Source organism: Pongo pygmaeus, chromosome 4 (genome assembly GCF_028885625.2).
Source record: "Pongo pygmaeus isolate AG05252 chromosome 4, NHGRI_mPonPyg2-v2.0_pri, whole genome shotgun sequence".
In the NCBI taxonomy this organism is placed as follows: Eukaryota; Metazoa; Chordata; class Mammalia; order Primates; family Hominidae; genus Pongo; species Pongo pygmaeus.
This window is the reverse complement of record NC_072377.2, coordinates 36,324,937-36,346,655: the sequence shown is the minus strand read 5'-3', so window position 1 is coordinate 36,346,655 and position 21,719 is coordinate 36,324,937. Positions and strand designations below refer to the sequence as shown.

At 34.0% G+C, this 21,719-nt stretch overlaps 2 protein-coding genes across 8 annotated transcripts in view; one reads left to right on the top strand and one right to left on the bottom strand.

The window, feature by feature from the left end:
• Positions 1-20,473, top strand: part of NADK2 (NAD kinase 2, mitochondrial) — a 51,200-nt gene extending 30,727 nt beyond the window's left edge. For 3 of the 6 annotated variants that reach the window (XM_063664720.1, XM_054487060.2, XM_054487062.2), the window contains exons 7-13: positions 908-986; positions 4,136-4,201; positions 5,562-5,657; positions 11,683-11,738; positions 12,565-12,618; positions 15,165-15,288; positions 18,078-20,473. In XM_063664720.1, coding sequence (XP_063520790.1) covers positions 908-986; positions 4,136-4,201; positions 5,562-5,657; positions 11,683-11,738; positions 12,565-12,618; positions 15,165-15,288; positions 18,078-18,216 — 614 coding nt within the window. In that variant the 3' untranslated portion in view covers positions 18,217-20,473. The remainder of the gene's footprint in view (positions 1-907; positions 987-4,135; positions 4,202-5,561; positions 5,658-11,682; positions 11,739-12,564; positions 12,619-15,164; positions 15,289-18,077) is intronic. The other 3 variants (XM_063664721.1, XM_054487059.2, XM_054487061.2) reach the window with 1 other exon arrangement.
• SKP2 (S-phase kinase associated protein 2) overlaps positions 1-21,719 on the bottom strand; it is a 134,105-nt gene that overhangs the window by 72,669 nt on the left and 39,717 nt on the right. For both annotated transcript variants that reach the window (XM_063664723.1, XM_063664724.1), the window contains exon 10: positions 20,663-20,738. In XM_063664723.1, coding sequence (XP_063520793.1) covers positions 20,663-20,738 — 76 coding nt within the window. The remainder of the gene's footprint in view (positions 1-20,662; positions 20,739-21,719) is intronic.

Sequence of the window (21,719 nt, the reverse complement as noted above, 5' to 3'; positions counted from 1 at the left end):
GAATCACTGGGGACCAGCTTGGAGCCTGCCTACCACAATTGGGATGGATTTTTAAATATTAACTTAGTAGGAATTGTGGAGGAGACAGAAAAGTGAACTTGTCTGACAGCAAACTTGTCACAAGATGTTTGCCTAGTGGGAGATACTTGAGTCCAATAAATCTGATAGTTGTGACATTGAGGATACAGAGTTGCCATTTCCAGTTGGAAACTAATAAAAGAAGTAAAGGGAACCATTTGAAGGGGACAATCACAAATTTGAACCAGAAAGCACTGGGAATCCTTTGGAGGATTTTATATGATGGTGTAATGTTTAAGTAATTATGAAGGAAGATTACTTTAACTGTGCACACAACCTTATAGATTTAAAAAAAGAAAACATTTTTTAGGAGTTATGAAGGGGGATGTGGAAATATTCCACCAATGCTGCTGTTGCTAAAAACACTCTTGAGGTTTCCTTATTTGGAAAAAAAAGTCTGATTTCTTAACATACCTGATTTGGTTTCCATCATCCAAGCCATGCATGTCATTTGCTGCTTAAATCCAAAATAGTTCTCTTTTTAATTGGTAAGTTATATCTCTGAAGCTTCCAAGATAAAATTAAGTGTAACAACAAGAATCTTTTGAGATGGATAAATATAGTTCATCACTCTTGAGAAATTGCTTCAAGAAGAATTAAGGTTTATTTTGCAGAGAGAGGGCCTTCATTACAGGTATAAGTTTAGGTTCCTTTAAGGTTTATATTGTGGATGCTTTAAGTAAAAGATAATTTAAATGTTAACTATATTAAAGTATGTGATTCTTTCAAAAACAAAAATATAAAAGTTGTAATGTTTTATAAAATTTTTATAACATTTCTAGAAATCAAGGAGCTATCTTGGATTTTCTTTGTCTTAAATTACATGCAGGGTCTGAGGCTTCAGGACCCCAACTTCTGCCAGTGAGAGCACTAAATGAAGTCTTCATTGGGGAGAGTCTGTCATCCAGGTACTTTTAAACCTGTGATCTTGAGCATGGAATTTAATGTTTTAGTGCCTTTGGATATTTATTCAGTTTCTACAACCTGGCTAAGATTTGTGAATAATATTTTGCAAGTAATGGCAGTTCATTATTTAATGAAATATTTCCAACACCTTCATAGATGTTAATATGTATTAAGGGGAAAGAATATTCTATGACAAAAAAGTTTGTGAAACCCTAGATTAAATAAAGTTATTGTACTGCGTCCCAGAGCCTTTAATCTGTTTATATAGATGCTTTATTATTATTTTTTTTTGAGACTGAGTCTCACTCTGTCGCCCAGGCTGGATTGCAGTGGTGTGATCTTGGCTTACTTCAACCTCTGCCTCCCAGGTTCAAGTGATTAGCCTGCCTCAGCCTCCCGAGTAGCTGGGACTACAGGTGCATGCCACCACCCTAGCTAATTTTTTATTTTTAGTAGAGATGGGATTTCACCATTGTTGCGGGAAGTCAGGGACCCCGAACGGAGAGACCAGCTGAAGCCACGGCAGAAGAACATAAATTGTGAAGATTCAATGGACATTTATCAGTTCCCAAAATTAATACTTTTATAATTTCTTATGCCTGTCTTTACTGCAGTCTCTGAACATAAATTGTGAAGATTTCATGGACATTTATCACTTCCCCAATCAATACTCTTATAATTTCTTAAATACTGGGGGCTGGTTCCCCCAATACACCATGTTGGCCAGGCTGGTCTCAAACTCCTGACCTCAGGTGATCTGCCCGCCTCGGCCTCCCAAAGTGCTGGGATTACAGGTGTGAGCCACTGCGCTTGGCCAGGTGCTTTATTAATGTTTTATTTTTATTCTTTAGAGATGGCATCATACCATGTCTAAATGTTGCCCAGGTTGGCCTTTAAATCTGGATTCAAGCTATGCTCCTGCCTCAGCTTCCTGAGTAGCAGGGACTAGATGTGCATGACACTGTTCCCAGCTTATAAATATTTAAGAGAGTAATATAGTAAGTATAAATTTGCAATTGATAGAAAACTTTTATAGGCAGTTCATATTAAAATTTCCTATTAGTGCTTCTTAAAGCTGATTTGTTTGCTTGCTTGTTTTTATAATTTGTTTGCTTGTTTTTATTCAGGATCCAATTAAGGATCACACATTGCATTTGGCCATCATGGCCTTTTAAATTTAAGAACACTTCCTTAGCTCCATCCTGTTTTGTCATTCATGATATTAATATTTTTGAATGGTCTAAGCCAGTTGGATTGCAGAATATCCCTTATTTTAAATTTGTATGATTTTTTTTCATGTTAGATTCGGACTAGGCATTTTTGACAGAAATGCTCCATAGGTGATGTATCCTTTTTAGTGTAACACATCGTAAGGCAAGTGCATTGACAGTTCAAGATTGTAACTATTATTGCAAAAATTACGGTAAATGTAATTCCTCATTAGGAGTGTAAAAATGTGTGTGTTTCATTACTGGCAGAATCTGTTTTGTGGGACTTGAATATAACTTAGGCTTACATTATCAACATAATTTTTTTGCAAAACATTTTTGTGGAACACAGTGACGAGCTATAAAATGACTACTGTGATATAAAGTTAACTCTTGGTAGTACTTTAGAACCTGGCTTCTCATCCTTGTAGATGTAAGTAAATTAAGGGTAGAAGATTAGAGATGAGTTTTATTTGCTACTTTCCTGCTACTAGAACCATGTGAGTGGCCCTTTGAAGATTATGTTGTTGGATCCCTAGTTTACTAAGAGTTAAATAAATTCTGAAATTTTGTTTGCTGGAAGTCATATCCTTTCATGAGAACTTTAATTATAGTGAGAAAAATTTGTCTTAACTAAAAAAGATATTCACATTGTAGCCAATGACTCAACTTGGGTTGTGCTGAAAAAGAGTTGAAGTTTGATTCAGCGGAAGGGTTTGAACAGTTTTTTTGATTTGTAATTAGTTTGTTTATGTAATATTTAACAAAAATACATCATGCATGTGCTATGTGTAATATGTGAGTCACTAGGGATGTAAAGATGAATAACAAAGATAGTGGTATCTTAATTTTTTGGAGAGTAATACATAATTTAAAAAAGAGTTAAAAGTATAGTAAAGTATAAAAATATACTTTAACACAGCAAGACTTATGCTATATATAAAGTTTTCTCTTTTGCTACATATAAAGTTTGAAGCAATACGGACATGAATTATAGATACTATGTGGTAGTTGAGAGAAGAAAGAAAATTTAACTCTACTGATACAATCTAGTCATTATTCTAAAGACATAAGATAGAAAAGAGAGGAAGAACTTTAAATGAGATTGGAGAAAGTCTACCTTAAATAAATGCAATGATAAAAATGTTTTGTGAGTTTATGCTTACTTTAGGGAAGCCATTTAATGGCTTATTTTATTCTGTTTGTGTATTTTAAAGGTAACTGCTGAGAGCTAGCTTTGCTTTATAATTTTGTACTTACTAAAAAATTAAATAACTTATAAATGGAGGAAAACTTGGATCAGTTGATAGATTTTGGGGGAGTTAGTGAAGTTTCTTGAGGGGATTTTCAATCGAATGCTTTTATTTTCTGTGGCAGTCATGATCTGGTTGGTTTATCTCATAAATAACGGATGCTGCTGCTTTTTGTGTTCTTTGATGTCTCACCTTATGTTTTTACTAAGTAAGGACAGCAATGGATTGGCTTCTGATGCTGTTGAAAACAGTTTAACTACTGCAGGTATTAGAACTCACTTTTAAAGATTTTATGACATAGACCGTTAGGCAGAAAGGAAATGAACGTTTATTGGATGCCTGCTATGTGTCAGGCACTGCGTATATTGTGTATGGTATCTCATTTAATGCTCATAGCAACCCTGTGAGAAAGGTGGTTGTATTTATTAGTGACAAAATTGAGATTTGGAGAGTTCAAATAACTAGCCCAAGGTCATATAATTAGCTAGCATCAGAACTGTAACATAAACCCGGTGTTTCTGATTCTAGATCCTGTATTGAGGCTTCACTATGCTCTGAAAACTTAAGTGCCTTGCTTGGAAAATATGAAGTGCAGCAATATTATTCCTGCCTCATTTATAATGTTCTTAGATTTAAGAACATTTTAAAGGCCCAATTTTGTTTTCTTTTCTCCTATTTGTTCTAACCTAGAATGTCTTATTCTTGGGCTGTAGCAGTGGACAATTTAAGAAGAAGTATACCCACTCTAAAGGGACTGTGAGTTTTATTGCTGCCTTAAAAAAATAATTTCCCTGAAACAAAAATTCTATGAATTGACTAATCTCGATAAATCTTGCATGTGAGAATGACACTAAATTTGCTCATTATTTTGGGCTGAGCATCTCTCACCTGACTGTACTTGTCTTTCTCTCTGCCTCTGCTTCTTTTCTACCCATGCCCCCTTACCTCTAATCTCTTTTGTTTCTACTTGATTCTGGCATAGTAGCAGCCACTTCTATGGATTTGGCTGGCTTGTCTGTACATAATAGGCTCCTAATGTGTGTTTTTTAGGAAGACATAACAAAGCTATGAAATAGATTTAACGTGAATATTAGGCCTGCTATCTTTTATTTTTAATAAGAAATTCTGACTATAGAGAAAAAAGTGAAAAGGAGTTGTATTATGCAAAACCCTCACAAATTAAGAGCTTACAAGATAAACTGTAAAGGTTAGAATAAGAGATAAATTATCCATAGTGTTAGTGTTTGCAAGCATGTCCAGTAATTACTTTGAAAAGTTGTATTTTATTACAGTTTTATTGTAACTTTTTTATTTGCTGGAGAAAAAAATTCAGTGTTGATCAGTGACACCATTATTTTAAGATAGAGTTTACAAAATAGGCTTTTAGACATTTCAAAAGTTCTTTGAATAGTTACAAATCATTTATGTATTCATAGAGTTAAAGAATAGTGCCATTTTTGCTGGTGCCAGAAAACCCATTTGATTTCATATTAATGAAATATTTTAAGAAATGTAAATCCCAAGAAATTTATAGTTCTTGTTTATTTCTAGTTTTGTCCACTAATCCAGTATTGGTTGAGAATTTTCTTTACAGCTTTATTATCTAATCTCTGTTGGCTTACTACCAATTCAAAAGGTACATTAGCATGTAACTTAAGAAACAAGAGTTTAGTAGAAACTATTAATAACTTTAAGAATTAGAATAAGCTTTAAAATATATCAAGGACTAGCTACCAAGAATGAAACTCACTTAAGAATAGTATTTTCTTTTTTTGGGTTCTGAAATGAGGCTCTGTATATGTTAGATTCCATAAGCGCAAAAGCACAATGCTAGCTAAAAATTTGCAAGAAGCTCCTATTTGAAATATTAAAGTATTGACAGAAAGGAATATATAAATCAGACAGGCATGCAGACATGTAGTGTTTTTTTTTTTTAATTTCTTCTAACTTTTTCACTTAATCAGTATTGGAATTAGCATCATGATGTGTGTGCCTACTAAGTCAAGTATTTCTTGGGTAAGCTGACTTACTTAAGATTTCCTTAGTTCTGAAGAAGGCTATCTTATTTACCTTGAACCGTAAGCTCAGCAAACAGTTTTATATTCTCAATTCACAGGGCTTCCTACTATGAGATTTCAGTTGATGATGGTCCATGGGAAAAACAGAAGAGTTCAGGGCTGAATTTGTCTACTGGTACAGGATCAAAGGCCTGGTGAGTAACTTGGGATATTGCTTATCAAGTTTTGTGAAATACTTTTAGTAATGTAATATATTGGCACATCTAAGGCCTGTAATATGCAAGAGGTGTCCTGGTGGTGTTATGTAGGTAGGCTAAGTTTCTGTTTCATTCATCATTTGGGTCTAGTAGTCCTGCCTTGACTTCTTGGATTACAGTTACAGCCTGGATTTGGTCATTGTTGAGCACTAGGTTTGTAAAGGAAAGGAAATGAGAAGTGGTTTTGGGACTATCTTTTCTTAAAAATGAAAAAGATTTTAAATAACTGTAAGGAAATGAATACAAAGTACAATAAAAAAAAAGTAGGCTGGAGGTTTGTATATTAAAAGCCTAACTGGAGATAACCTGGTGCATCCTATGTCCTGTTTACTCTATAACCTCCCTCTGGGTAATCTCGTCTACTTCTTAGTACATTCCACACAGATGCCTCCCAAACATACCTTTTCTCCTGAGTACAAACTCATATTCTAAAATTACATGCCAGATAGGATGTTAGTAGCACTTCAGATTCAACAAATTCAGAACTGAATTTATTGTCTTCAGTTTTTCTTTTTGTGTTCTTTATATTGATGAATACCATCAGCATTTACCCTGACTCCATGCTCTAGAGAAAAAAAGCAAAACATGATTTCTCAAAATCTTGTTATTACCTTTAGAGTCTTCCATTCTTCATTCTCTGCTCTATATATCCCAGTCTCTAAATCCTGTTAATTGTACTTCTGAAGTCCACTTTTTTGGGTTTCTACTGCTGCTGCTTTGGTCCAAGCCTGCACCTTTTTAGTGAATATTCTTTGTGCCTCACCTTTTATTCTTCAGGCTGTCATCTGCACTACAACAGAGTAATATTCCTTTTTTTTTTACTTTTTAAAAAAATTATTATTATACTTTAAGTTCTAGGGTACATGTGCACAACATGCAGGTTTGTTACATAGGTATACATGTGCCATGTTGGTTTGCTGCACCCATCAACTCCTCATTTACATTAGGTATTTCTCCTAATGCTATCCCTCCCCCAGTCTCCCACCCCACAAAAGGCCCCAGTGTGTGATGTTCCCCTCCCTGTGTCCATGTGTTCTGATTGTTCAGCTCCTACTTACGAGTGAGAACATGCGGTGTTCGGTTTTCTGTCCTTGAGATATTTTGCTGAGAATGATGATTTCCAGCTTCATCCATGTCCCTACAAAGGACATGAACTCATTCTTTTTTATGGCTGCATAGTATTCCATGGTATATATGTGCCACATTTTCTTTATTCAGTCTGTTATTGGTGGACATTTGGGTTGGTTCCAAGTCTTTGCTATTGTGAATAGTGCCACAATAAATATACATGTGCATGTGTCTTTATAGTAGCATGATTTATAATCCTTTGGGTATATACCCAGTAATGGGATGGCTGGGTCAAATGGTATTTCTAGTTCTAGATCCTTGAGGAATCGCCACACTGTCTTCCACAATGGTTGAACTAATTTACGCTCCCACCAACAGTGTAAAAGTGTTCCTATTTCTCCACATCCTTTCCAGCATACAACAGAGTACTATTTCTAAAATGTAGATAAATCTGTCTCTCTTCTCTGCCTTATAACTTTCATTGACCTCTGTTCAGATTGCTTAATCTGTCATTTGAGACCCTTTAACATATGACCTTAGTGATCTTAATTGGCCTTATTCCTGCCCTACCCTTACCCCCACCTATGGCACACTAGAATTGGCACAGCTACTTGCAATTCTCCGCACACTTTTTGTTCTCGCTTGGCTTTTTATTTTTGCTCAATGCAACTTCTTCCTGCCTTGAATGCCTGAACACTCCACTTTCTATCCACTAGCTGAAAGGCCAGTCTTGAAATGTCATTCTCTTTAGCAAATCTTTAACACTCACCTGTTTCATAAAGACAGTGAATTAATCATTTTTATCCTTCCCTAACACTTTTTCTCATAGCACTATTATAGCTGCTATTGTATTATTAGTTATCTAATATGCTAGTACCCAGCTAGTTAAAGCAACTTTATGGATTTGGGATGGCGACTAGAGGGTTTTTTTTTTTCCTGCTTAATCTTCTGTATGCACAGTACCTTAAATATATTCACTCAAAAAATATTTTTTGAGTAAATGACTATATGCTCACAATTGTATATAGCTAAAACAATGCTTGTCAAACTTTTAAATTTGGATAGTTTAATTTAGAGTTTTATTTCCTACTTGTTTAACGTGACTTCTTAAACTATTTTATTATGAAAAATTTTTAATATGTATAAGAGTGACAAAATAGTGTAATGAATCCCCACATACCATTGGCTAGTTTCAGTAATTATCAACACATGCCCAATCTTGTTACCTCTGTACCCCATCTATCTACTTTTGTCCTATTTATTTTGAAGTTATTTTCAGATATCATATCATTTAATTGGTAAGTATTCAATAAAAAAACTTAGCCAAATAGTCTTTTGGAAAAAATAAGAAGTATCATTTAAAAAGATAGGTTAATAACTTATTTTCCTGAGGGCCAGTGAAAGGAACATTTCTAAAATGAATTTTCCAATAATTTTGTGAAAAAAACTTAATCCTTTAATATGTTATAAAATTATTTTGTAACCATCTTATAGATTAAATTGAAAACATTACAGTTAACAGCTTTTATTTATGATGATAGTATTTTTCCTGTTGAACATGCTATGCTACTTGTTGAAAACTAGAGTGAAATTAGAAATAGAAATGGAAATTTCTGTTAGAAATAGAGATTGTCTTTACCCAGTATTCTTACCATAAAAAATGGGCAAAGTGGTATAATCGAAAAGAGTACTGACCTGCAAGCTAAGAGACCTGATTAAACCACGGACTAGCTTTACAACTATGTACAAATTTCCTTGTCTGCAAAATGCAGGAATTGGAACTGATAAAATAGTAAGATTACTTTGCCTTCTGAACTTCTGTGATTCTGTATGTTTATTTTTTATGCATTGTAATACAAGCTGTCAGTTATATAGCCCTGCTACTTTGTACTGTGCTAGGTACATTTATATATTAATTAATCCTTTTAGAAATCCTGGAAGAAAGTAGTATTCCCATTTTATAAAGGAGTAAGTTAAGGGTTAGCAAGGATAAATATTTAGGCTAAAGTTATACAAGAAGTAAGAGTCAGAACCTGGATATAAGCACAGGTGTGCTGGACTGCAAAATCAGTGCCCTTTTCACTGTCGTTACTACTTGTGCTGCTTCACAAGGGAAGGTCGATTTTTAAATGGAGAGAGAGGGGTTCTGAGCTGTCTATAGAGGTCACATAGTTGAAAGAAAAGTCACTACGTTGTATTGAAGAATTATCAAGATAAATTTGCTAATTAATCTCAGTGAAGTAGTGCTTCTGCTAGAGGCAGTGGGGCTTCTGTCTGGGGAGGGGTGTAATTTTGATAGATTTTGATAGTTCAAGTTCTCAACCTTTCAGAGCATAAGGAATGACAGCCACTATAATGCTTTTAAAGCATTCCTCACCTCCCACATGCACCCAGTAGTTGAGTCCTGTGTTGATGTTGCATTTCGATAAGTATGGGTTAGATTAAAATCTCAGCCTTCTCTATGTTTTTGTTAAAGTCTTCTATTATTTCCTGTGCTCTAGTATAAAAGTCTTTTTCACAAGCTATATCCTATCCCTGACACCTTCGTTGCTCAGTCTCTTCTCTACCAAGCCCCATGCAGCTTGCTTGCATCTAACATGTTCTCCCCTCTTCCATTACTGTTGATTCTTTTGCTATGATTGCAGCTCCCATTCATCTTTTGTCCTTTTTGCTTCAAAAAATGTAGGAAGAGAAGAGAAGCCTAGGAGCCAGAGGGGCTGGGGAAAAGCTGTATATTTCTATACATTAATAATTTTTGTTTTTATCATACTACCATCTCTGAGCACATTTTTTGTTCCAAGCTAATTAGATGATCTTGTTTAAATCCTCACAAATACTCTGGAAGTAGGTGATTTTATTTTCGTAAGTAGAATCCAAAAAGTTTCATAAGTTAACTGACTTTCCCAAAGCTATGTGGCTAATAAATGGTGAAGTCGTGATTTAAATTTTAAACCTATCTGTAAACCATAGACCTCTGAAGAATCACTGGAAAGAAAAGATTAGGATAGTCTATTTTTCTCTCTTTTAATTCTTGATAGAGAGGGCTTGTTTTCATTTATGAAATTCTTTAATTACTCTTTGCTTTCAGTATGAAATGTGGAAATGTATGACTCATGGTAAGCTATTTGTTATAAAAGATAAACCACCAATCTCAGTGGCTTAACACAGTATAAGTCTATTTCTTGTTCTTGTAAAGTCTGCAGTGAGTATTCCTGATTGGCAAGTGGCTCCCTGTAAGTGGTTATTCAAGGAGCCAGAGTTCTTCCATCACGTGGCTCTACCACCTTCTAAACATAGCTCCTCCAGTTGCTCTGCTACAGAAGGTGGAAGAGCATGGAGGGTCCCCATGGGAGGCTCTGAGCCAGGCTTTGAAGTATTGTTTATCATGTCCACTCTGATTCCATTAGCTACAACTCAGTCACATGACTATATGGCATGAAGAGCTAGAAAATATAACCTATGCATTCAGGAAGAAAAACAGGTTTGGGGAATAGTTATTCTGTCTCTGCATCTCCAAAAATTCTTCCACAGGAGACAGGATATAGGGCTGGTATTACACAGCAAATGTCTCTGAATTGTCCCATTATCCTGTCAGTTCTCTGTTCAGTGGGGAATAAGGTTTACTCTATACACCGGGAGAAATACTACAGAGCCAGATCACCATATGTTTCAATTAGTTTCTTCTTAAGATTATTCTCAGTCCTTTTTCTCCATACATGCTTCCCTACCAGACTTAATTAAGGATGAAGATGTGTGTTTAGGAGATGGAGCTTTAGTAGTTGATGAAGATGTGATACTCAGTTTGTCTTCCAGTTTGGTAGTAGATGTTATGTCTGATTTTAAATGAGAACTCTTAGAATGGTGAAGGTTGTAGACCTAAGAAAAAAATACTCATGTTTTTGCGTTTCTCCAAACATGAAGGGTACAGGGTTAGCAGGTATAAGAGTATCTCTTTCTCTCACTCCCCCAAAAAGTTAAGAGCCAGTAATTTAGATTTAGAGTTGTGTTGACTCATATGTTATTCCTGTTCCTTGGGATTATATATTGAGATCATGTATGAAGAGTTATGAGGCAGTAGAAGAATTCAAAATTACCGGGAATATTTTTTTTTTTTTAAAAAACAACCTTTTCTTAGTGATCTTTATAGACCCCAGGACAGAACTATTTTGAAAAGTTATCCATGTTTGTATTAATGCTTGTTTTTTAGTGGTTAAGCAAGGCATTGCACATGTAAAAGATTTCTTACCTTCAAGGAAACTATTTTATAATTTAAAGAATACTTGCCTAGGTTAAAAAGTACCAAAGGGTATACAGCAAAAAGCTAGTCTCCCTTTCATTTCATATCTCTAGTACTTATCTCTAGATTCATACTATATATATATTTTTTGTTTTTAAAATGAAACAACATATACACTATATGATGCCTTTTATTTTTTAACTTAATATTTTGGTTATCCTTACATATCAGCACATATATTTGTATTATTTTTAATATCAATGAGTAGCTATAATTTATTTAATCAGCTTTCTATGGGTACATATTTGAGTTGTTTTGCTGTTATAAACAGCATTTCAGCTAATATTTTTGTACCTATCTTTGTGTATTATAGATGGAGGTATATTTTAGGTTAAATTACTAGATTGAAGAATATGTTCATTTTCATTTTGATAGTGCATAATTGCTCTTCAACTGCAATATCTGTTCCCATCAATGTATGAAAATACTTGTCTCATCATACCCTTACTAGTACATTATTTACCAGTTTTTAACTTTGTTCATTTAGAACTTTCTCCAATTTCTAAGAATTTTCTATATTTTAAGTAGGTTATTCCTTTTTGATTTTTAGCATGTTTTCAGAATTAAAACTAAGAATTATGTGATTTTTGTTTCTAGGTCATTCAATATTAACAGGGTTGCAACTCAGGCTGTAGAAGATGTTTTAAATATTGGTGAGTACCAAAACAGCTATTAGAGGTCCCCTCTTATCCGCAGGGGACATGTTCTGGAACCCCCAGTGAATGCTGAAAACTTGGATACTACCAAACCCTTATACTATGCATTAATTTCTTTTTCCTTCTTCACAGTATCACTGATAGAAGATTCATATATCTGATTGTAAATCTTAGCAACTTCAGCATATGACCTTTTTCTTTGAGAACTTTCATCTGTTCTTGTAAAGGAAGCATTTTATGGCTTCTCTTTGGCATATCTGATTTGCCGACATCACTACTTGTACCTTGGGGCCATTATTAAGTTAAATAAGGGTGACTTGAACACAAGCACTATGATACCATGACAGTCGATCTAATAACCAAGTCAGCTACTAAGTGACTAATGGGCCAGTAGTATGTACAGCATGGATAAGCTGGACAAAAGGATGACTCATATCCCAGTTGGGTTAGAGCAGGACTGTGTGAGATTTTGCTACTCAGAATGATGTGCAGTTTGAAACATGAATTGTTGATTTCTATAATTTTCCATGTAATATTTTTGTATAATGGTTGTCTGCCGCTAACTGAAACTGGAAGAAAGCAAAATCCTTGAAAGCAAAAGTGCTAATAAGGGCGAGGGGGGGCTACTGTTTATTTATGATAATATGCTATATAATGTATACGTGTTGTTTTATACTAGCTATTATGTTACATAATAACATATATATATTTATAACACATATACACTTTAAGCATTTTTCCCCTTTCCTTTTTCAAGGAAAATATATATATAACATATATATTTATAACACATATACATTTTCCCCCTTTCCTTTTTCAACAGCAAAACGACAAGGAAATTTGAGTCTTCCATTGAACAGAGAATTGGTAGAGAAAGGTCAGTGACAAATGATAATAATCACTAACAGTTTAGTTCTGTTTCAGTTTTAAGGATGATAGTGTGAAGTGTTGTTTAATTAGCAAAGTACTTTTTTTTTTTACTCAAACATGCTTTTAATACAATATCCCCTTAAATGTCTTTAAGCAACATAAAGATTAAAGTTGGACTTTTGTTGTGATTTTTAGTCAACCCTGAAATATAACTCTTAAGTCAAAGCAGTATAACTGCAAACATGTCCTGGGGGATAGGGAATTACAGAAAAATCCTTATCTCACAAATAGGAAATGCATAGCTAAATTCAGTAAGCCATTAATATCCTCTGAATGAGATGGAATTCACTGAGCTATGAGTGCTTATCTTATTCACTCAAATATTCTTTTTAACATTCTTCTCCCTAGTTTTGCCTGATTACCTCACGATTCCTGTAAGAGAATTAGTGCTGTTAGAGAAAGAATACTTATGAAGAAATCTGAAATTGTAGGTTCCATTTCCAGATCTACTACATCAGCTGTGAAACTTGGGCAAGGCTATGATCCTCTACAGTTGTAAAAAGAGGGGATTAAAGTAGATCATCTAGCTGGTGTTTTTAGAAGTTCTTCAAATGTATTCTTTAAATTCTGTTCAAAACAATTTAAATTTTTAAACTGAAAAACACATTCATTTGATTTGCATATCAGATTGTAACTACTGAAGTCTACTATCTACCAGGATCATTCTTGTACACACCTCAAATTAAAGCTTTTTTTGCTGTCTCCATTGAAGGATATCCTAAAATTTCAAGCTAGATTGTTTTTTATAAAACCCCAAACCCAAATGTGTTTAAAGTTACATCTACCAACCTATGTATTTTCTCAACATATATGACAAAAAATATATAGACACAAAGTGAATATTGACACATGTAAGACTGCAACTGTCATCCATAAACACAAATGCTTGGATTTGAGTTATCAGAACAGCCTCATTCTCATTGGTTACCTTAACATGAGTTAGCAATATCTTTTTTTTTAAATTTTATTATTATTATACTTTAAGTTTTAGGGTACATGTGAACAACGTGCAGGTTTGTTACATATGTATACATGTGCCATGTTGGTGTGCTGCACCCATTAACTCGTCATTTAGCATTAGGTATATCTCCTAATGCTATCCCTCCCCTCTCCCCGCACCCCGCAACAGTCCCCAGAGTGTGATGTTCCCCTTCCTGTGTCCATGTGTTCTCATTGTTCAATTCCCACCTATGAGTGAGAACATAACCTGATACAATATTTGAACAGTGTCAGTTTATCTTTATTGTTAGGTTTCCACATAAGACCTCCTTTGTTGGGGGGACAGTTTGCCTCTCAAATAGTTTGAAAAAAGAAGCAAATCTCTCAAGCCCCGTTCAGCCTTCTAAAATGGATTCTGGTCTCCTTCACTCAATTTGAGACCTACAAGATTATTTTAATCATGGTTCATGAATTAGCACCAGCAGTAAATCTGTATCAAAGGAAAGTTAGGTATATATAGTAATTGCTTCTTCATTATATAATTCAACTTAAAAAATAATATATATAAAATAACTGAAATTTATATCAGGTATATAAATTAAGGATGTATATATATATTAATTTATATTATATATATATATATAAAAATCTGTGACTTTCTTCTTTTAATAAACATACCAAAGCTTTACTTTAATGAATGGCATTCCTTTCAAGATTTGACTATCTTCAGAAGCAACAGTGAATGCCAGCGATGCAATCACGGTTACATTTATGAAATTACTCTTGAAATTTCCTTCAGAGCTAGCATGCTTTTTAATGTGTGTTCTCATGAAACCAAATTTTATTTTTGTGGGTGAATTAGATTTTTTTTAAAGCCAGTAATTCAAATGAAACTTTCATAAATAAGGTAGATTATCTGACAGTCTTTTAATTTTTTTAATGTAGTACTCAACTAAACTTTCAAGCCTGATATCTTTGTAGTTTTCTCAACCAATTTGTGCTTTGTATTCCAGCCCTCATGTACCTCTTGATTAGAGAGAAAGCAGGTCCCAAAGATTTCTAGAAAATATGTTGAGTAATGGGGGTGTATTGGAGAAAGGATATTGCCTGTCATTGTTTGAGATTGCATTTTATATCAAGCTGTTTGCTTATTATCATCGTTATGAGCTCTTTGACATGGTATTTTGGAAAGAACTTGGTAGGGCAATATGGCAACTCAAGTTCCTTTTTTGAGTGCATCTATCTAATTCCTCTATTGTTTAATCACAAGCTTTGAAGCTAGTGTTTTTTTTTTTTCTTTTTCCCCAGTTGTACCTACTTCTGCTGTATTGTGGGTGACGTATGTTTCTGTGGGCAAATCATGGTACCTAATTCTTATTTATAAGGTTTTTTGTTACTGTTTTAATGGAATATGTGTTACGAGTTTCAAGAAACTTGTTCCCAAATATACTTTTGGAACAGAATTTTAAATGGGGGATGGCATCTATTTTTTGTTTTACCCTTCTCAGAAGTGACCATCTTTTATTGAGTGTGCTAATTTTTTTTTCTTTGTAGTAACAAATGAATATAATGAATCACTGCTCTACAGTCCAGAAGAACCAAAAATACTTTTCAGTATTCGAGAACCAATAGCAAATAGAGTTTTCTCAAGCAGTCGTCAGCGTTGTTTCTCCTCAAAGTAAGCATCCTCGATCTGACTTCTGACTGTTTTCATCCCTTTCATTGTTACAAAGCCCACTTGGTTTGAAAACTATTTAATTTCATTAAATTTGTTCATTCAAACTTAATCTAGCAGGAAAAGTAGAACCTGTGAAAGTAACAAGGTATCATGCTAACCTGGCTAAAACCATATTTTCTTTTACACTTACTGTGCCATTTTAGAGAAGCTAAAACTTAAGTGACTAGAAAGGGTACAGTTATTTATTTCAGTGATTTGTTGGTTTTTAAAAAATGAACGAAGACACAATAATTGTAAAAGAAGCTGAATAGAAAGCCCCTTCTTTTTCATAAGCTGTAGAATAAAAACACAATAAACACTGATAGAAAACTTAGAGTGCATAGCAATAAACCTTTAGAATAGTATTCATTTCTTTTAGGTTTTCGCTAAAAGTCACCTCCCACCTATTGAATTTGCTTCATTTTATTTTTGGGGAGAGAGGATATAAAAAAGTGGATGTAATTTCTTATTCTGTAAAGGTTCCCCAATTTTCCAAATTAACAAGAAAATCTAAAATTTGGAGAAAATGTCATCTATCTCATGGCAAGCAGAAAACAGCTTAAGCAATTACAAATTGCTGACCTTAGTGTACATATTTTCTTTTTATAGACATACAATTAATTTTTTCCCCAGGTTAGACACAAATAAGGAAATTTATCTTAACATTCATGTTGTCATTTGAGAGTTAATTTGATTAATCCACAGATGTGTACTCAGTTTGGGTGAGATGACAAAGACTCCTTCAAAGATATATACTACTTATATTTAAGTTTTTGCTAATAGGAGAATAGCTTTGTGATTTTGACAGTTGGAAAAGATTTCTTAAACATGTCATAAAAAGCACTATAACAACAAAAGATTGACAAATTGAACTACACTGGAAGTAAGAACTGCCAGTAATCAAAAGATACCATTAAGAAAACAAAAAGGCAGAGCGAGAAAGATATTTTCAGGACCTATATCCAGCAATGGGCTCATAGCCAGAATATTTAGTATATAAAAATTCCCACTGACAGTAAGAAAAAGGCAGGCAACGTGATAGAAAAAATGGCCAAAGTCAGGCATTTCACAAAAGGTGATATTCACATGGCTAATAAACACAAAAAACATGATTGACCGTATTATTCATCTGGGAAATGCTAATTAAAACTACGTAATACGCTACCATATACACCCACCAGAATGGTAAAAGTACCAATTGTTGGCAAGGAGGAGCAACTACAACTTTCTATATATTCCTAAATTTCTGTTAGGAATATATAGCTTGGAAAATTGTTTGGCAATTACCTAGCAAACCTGCACATAGCATACACGGTGATCCAATAATTCCCCTTTGTAAATCATGCTGCTATAAAGACACATGCACACATATGTTTATTGTGGCACTATTCACAATAGCAAAGACTTGGAACCAACCCAAATGTCCAACAATGATAGACTGGATTAAGAAAATGTGGCACATATACACCATGGAATACTATGCAGCCATAAAAAATGATGAGTTCATGTCCTTTGTAGGGACATGGATGAAATTGGAAATCATCATTCTCAGTAAACTATCGTAAGGACAAAAAACCAAACACTGCATGTTCTCACTCATAGATGGGAATTGAACAATGAGAACACATGGACACAGGAAGGGGAACATCACACTCTGGGGACTGTTGTGGGGTGTGGGGAGGGGGGAGGGATAGCATTAGGAGATATACCTAATGCTAAATGACGAGTTAATGGGTGCAGCACACCAGCATGGCACATGTATACATATGTAACTAACCTGCACATTGTGCACATGTACCCTAAAACTTAAAGTATAATAATAAAATATATATATATATATATACACGATAGCTATTTTAAGCTCTAAAACGAAAACAAAAAGAAATGTATGCACCAACAGAAATATGTGCGCAAAGACATTCAAGAATATTCATAGCAGCTCTACTCCCAATAGCCAAAAACCCAAATGTCCATGAATAGTAGAAGAGAGAGAGAAATTTTGGTGTTTTCATATAACAGAAGTGATTTCATACAGCATTAAAAATGAACACACTACTATTACTATTACACGTAATAATATGGCTGAATTTCACAAACATACTGTTGAGGAAAAGACAGGCACCACTGTGCATATTATATTCTTCCATTTATATAAAGCTCAAGAACAGACAAAGCTATTACTACTGCAGTGATAGAAATTAGGAAGGTGGGTATACTTGAGGAGGGAGCAGGGATAGTGACTGGGAGAAGGCAGTGAGGGAGCTTCCAGCAAGCTGGGTAACAGTTGATTCCTGAGTTGGGTGATCATAAGTGTGTTCACTGAACTGTACATTAATAATTTGGGTGTATACCTGTATACATAATTACATGTACCCAACTCTTCTGTATATGTGTTATACTTAAGTAAAAATTTTAAGTACAAATTTTACATGAAAATAGTTAACACTCTTATTCAATACTTAATATTTGTAATGTTAGTAATTCAGCATTTAATCATATGAAAACAGCATGTGAGTTCTGTCAGGTCTGCACTTCTTTACTGCTAAATGCTTGAGTGAATGGTGCCATCCTGAATGTTTTGAGACCTTCATAATATACCCATATATTTACATAGTCACTAATTTTCTCATACCAGAGAACAACTTGATTTTTAAAATGGAGGCCAAATGATCTGCTAGGTTAAAATTGAGGATTAAAATAACCTATTAAGAAAACTATTACTATTTAATGAGATATTTCCTTCTGCCTAGGGTTTGTGTTCGTTCTCGTTGTTGGGATGCCTGTATGGTTGTGGATGGAGGAACTTCTTTTGAGTTTAATGATGGTGCAATTGCTTCGATGATGATCAATAAAGAAGATGAACTTCGAACTGTGCTTCTAGAACAGTGAAGGATTTCCTCATGACAAATTTTGATTACTGGCGAGAATATTTTTACTTCAGAAACAGACTACCAGTCGTAAAGTGGCATTTTTTGGTTATTGTTGAGACTGCTTGCCCGTGGGCTCAGAAGTGAGATTTGCATTATTCTTCTATTGGATTCTGATAGAAAAAAAGACATTCACTGTATAAGAAAATGGATGGACTGAACTAATTAGAATTGATAACAGTGAAATTTTTATATTGCTTACAATTGGTAACCAAGAGTGCTGATATCTTTTTAAATTTAGAGGGGCAGGCTTAAATAAAGGACTAAATATTTAGGATTTGAAACTTAACTGTATAAGTGTGTTTTCCTTCCCTTTCCTCCTAATTGTGGGATTGTCAGAACTGAACACATATCATTTGATTAGTGCATATTTTTTATAGTACCTGAAAATCAAGATTTTGAAAAAATTTTCAAGACAGAGAATTTTGATAAATCCTGACATTGACCTAATTGACATAGGTAAATATGTTTGTATATGTGCTAAGAATTTTCTAATTTCAGAACACAATGATGATGTTATGACTATTGATTTAAAAATTTCAAATAATTTTTGAAATTATAGATGAATGCTTTCATTTGAGTTTCATTCTGTAATTTCAGTAGTTCTGGGTGAAATACAGATAGCAGAACAAATCATGATGCTGTTACAAATGTATTAGTTATCCAATAAGTGTTTTAAGTCAATTTTTTAAAAATGATATGAGTCTTACAGGTTTCTTCCATCTTTAAAATGCTCAAACATGGATTCAGGGACTAAAAGGATGAACTGATTAGACTTTTTTTTCTATTAGGAGTTTGGTAAAATATTGTAAAAATATCTTCACCTGTGTGAGAAGTATTATCAGAAAGAATGGATTCTTTAATAAATATATAAAACACAGTAGTTTTGGAATTGCCTTCCTTAGTATTGTGGTTTTCACCTAGCTTATATTCCAAGATTTACAGAATAGCTTTTAGGATAAGATGTTAGGACTTTTCTTTTTTTTTTTTTCCCATAAGAATTCCTTTATTTTTGGAGGAAATTATTATCTAATTCTTGATCTACTTATAAGTAATCCTAGAATTTTTGCCAGAAGATCCCGTCGTTGCATAATGAAACAGTTGGTATTCTCGTGCCATTGTTCAAAATCATGTGTTTCTTTCATTTGGTGCTGAAAATTTCTGTTCAATCATTGACAAATATTTATTAAACACCCACTCTGTGCCATGTACTACTATGTCAGGTGCTGGATATGTTGATGAATGAAACAGACTCTATCCTTATACAATTTGAGTCTTGTGGGCTCAGAAGTAAATTCTGTGAAAGCTGGACGGATAGTCAAATTGAGTGCTCTTAGTTTTGCCAATATTTAACATGTTGTTCTTATCAATTTTTTAAAATAATGCACAAAGTTAATCTAGGTTTTGATGTATATCCAGAGAATCAATTTTTCTTAAAGTATCTGCATAGACATTCATAGCAAAGAATTTATGACATATCAGATAGAAATACATTAAAATGTAGTGTTTTCCCAGAGCTTGATCTGGCTTTTTTTTTGATATACATAAGATACCACTTTATAAAGAAGCTCCATACTATAGAACCTCCCCTAACAGGCTTAAAATACCTTCTTTTTTTTTTTTTTTTTTGAGAATGGAGTCTTGCTTTGTCGCCCAGGCTGGAATGCAGTGGCATGATCTTGGCTCTGCAACCTCCATCTCCCAGGTTCAAGAGGTTCTCCTGCCTCAGCCTCCCAAGTAGCTGGGATTACAGGCACGCACCACTACGCCTGGCTAATTTTTTGTATTTTTAGTAGACAGGGGGTTTCACCATGTTGGTCAGGCTGGTCTCGAACTCCTGACCTTGTGATCTGCCTGCCCTGGCCTCCCAGTGCTGGGATTACAGGCATGAGCCACCATGCCCGGCCTTAAAATGCCTTCTTAAAGGAAAAATGCCAACTCCATCCTTAATCTCAAGGAAATCTGATTGTCCAAATAGATCTGTTAATATGTAACATATTAATAGGTAACTTGCTGTGTAAAATTATAAGCCATATTTTAAAAGGTTTTAAAAATACTTATTCTGCTCCATTTGTGATATAATTTCTAACATTTCTGCTCTGTGTTGGGGATTTATTTGTAAGAATAAGAGGCAAAGGAATGTTAGCATAGCAAAAATGTGTTTGAATGAGTTAACCTTTTAATTGCAACCCTATGTGAATAAAATTACACCACTGTTACATCTTCTTTTTAACATTTCTTATTTCCCTCTCAAGGGGTCACTATTTGAAAACTAGTTTTCACAAAATGTTATGTTTCAGAAGTGTTTCCCCACTGCTGTGTATTATTGTTCTGTGCCCTGTTGACTTCATTCACTGTTAACATTTGACATAGAATGATTAGTTATTAAATCAGGGTGAAGTGCTTACCTGGTCAGTGTAAGGCTCTTCAGATAATTTTGACTTAATATTTTTGATACTCCTTGTGTATTTACGTTCATGGCCCCTGTACGTTAAATCATATTACATGTTTTACTATATTGATTTCACTTTTTAATAAGCAGAAAGAGCCAGGTAACACATTTTTATTGTAAAATATCCACTTGAATTGAAAAAGTTGTCAAATACAAGTTTAAGGATACGTTATATATTTTGCTCAGTTGTGAAAATAATGTACATTTAGAATTTAAATCACTTAAATTCATTCCATTGTACCAATATTATTTATGCCTCCTTATACTTAAGAATAGCATCTACTAAGACAATTATGCAGAAAAGATCCCAGGGATAATGCAACACCTAAATATAATGGTGGGGGAGATAAGAGTAAATGTACTAATGAATTGCCTAACTAAAGAATAGTTCAATTTTATTTTTTCAAAGGCATTTTATTCTTGACTTACTTTAACATTAAAAGTACTCAAGGGATTGGGGCATAAGTCAGTGAGAAGGCTTATTAAGTTTTCTACATTAAGGTATGAAGAGTTTTTAAGTCTTATGGACTTTAAGACTTTTTTTTTAAAGAAAATCACTGACTAAACAAGCTAAAAGTAGAAAAGCATATTTTAAGTGTTAATCTGAATACCTTAAATATAGTGATTTTAATGCTCAAAATTACAATTTAGATATTCTGGTATTTAGAAAAATGTAAAAATACCAGCATTTTAGTATTTAGATTTGCTAAAACATAATAAAGCAGTTATGTTTTGAGTTATCCATAATATTAGTATAGGCTTTTAGGGCTTTGACTTGTATCTTGAAGGGTTAGTCTCTTGGTGAAGAAAACTTTGACTTTCTGGGATATTTGGCTAGGTGGGGAGGAATAGTAAAGAAAGAGGAGGTTGTCATCTTGTTTGTTCCATGGTTAGGGTATGCAGTGACAAGAGGTTTCTTTCTAGTTTGCCCAGTCTCTAGACTACTTGCCTTTGTTTCCTCATAGGCTCTGCATCTTCTCCTGGGCTGTTGTATCCTGCACATTGTAGATGGT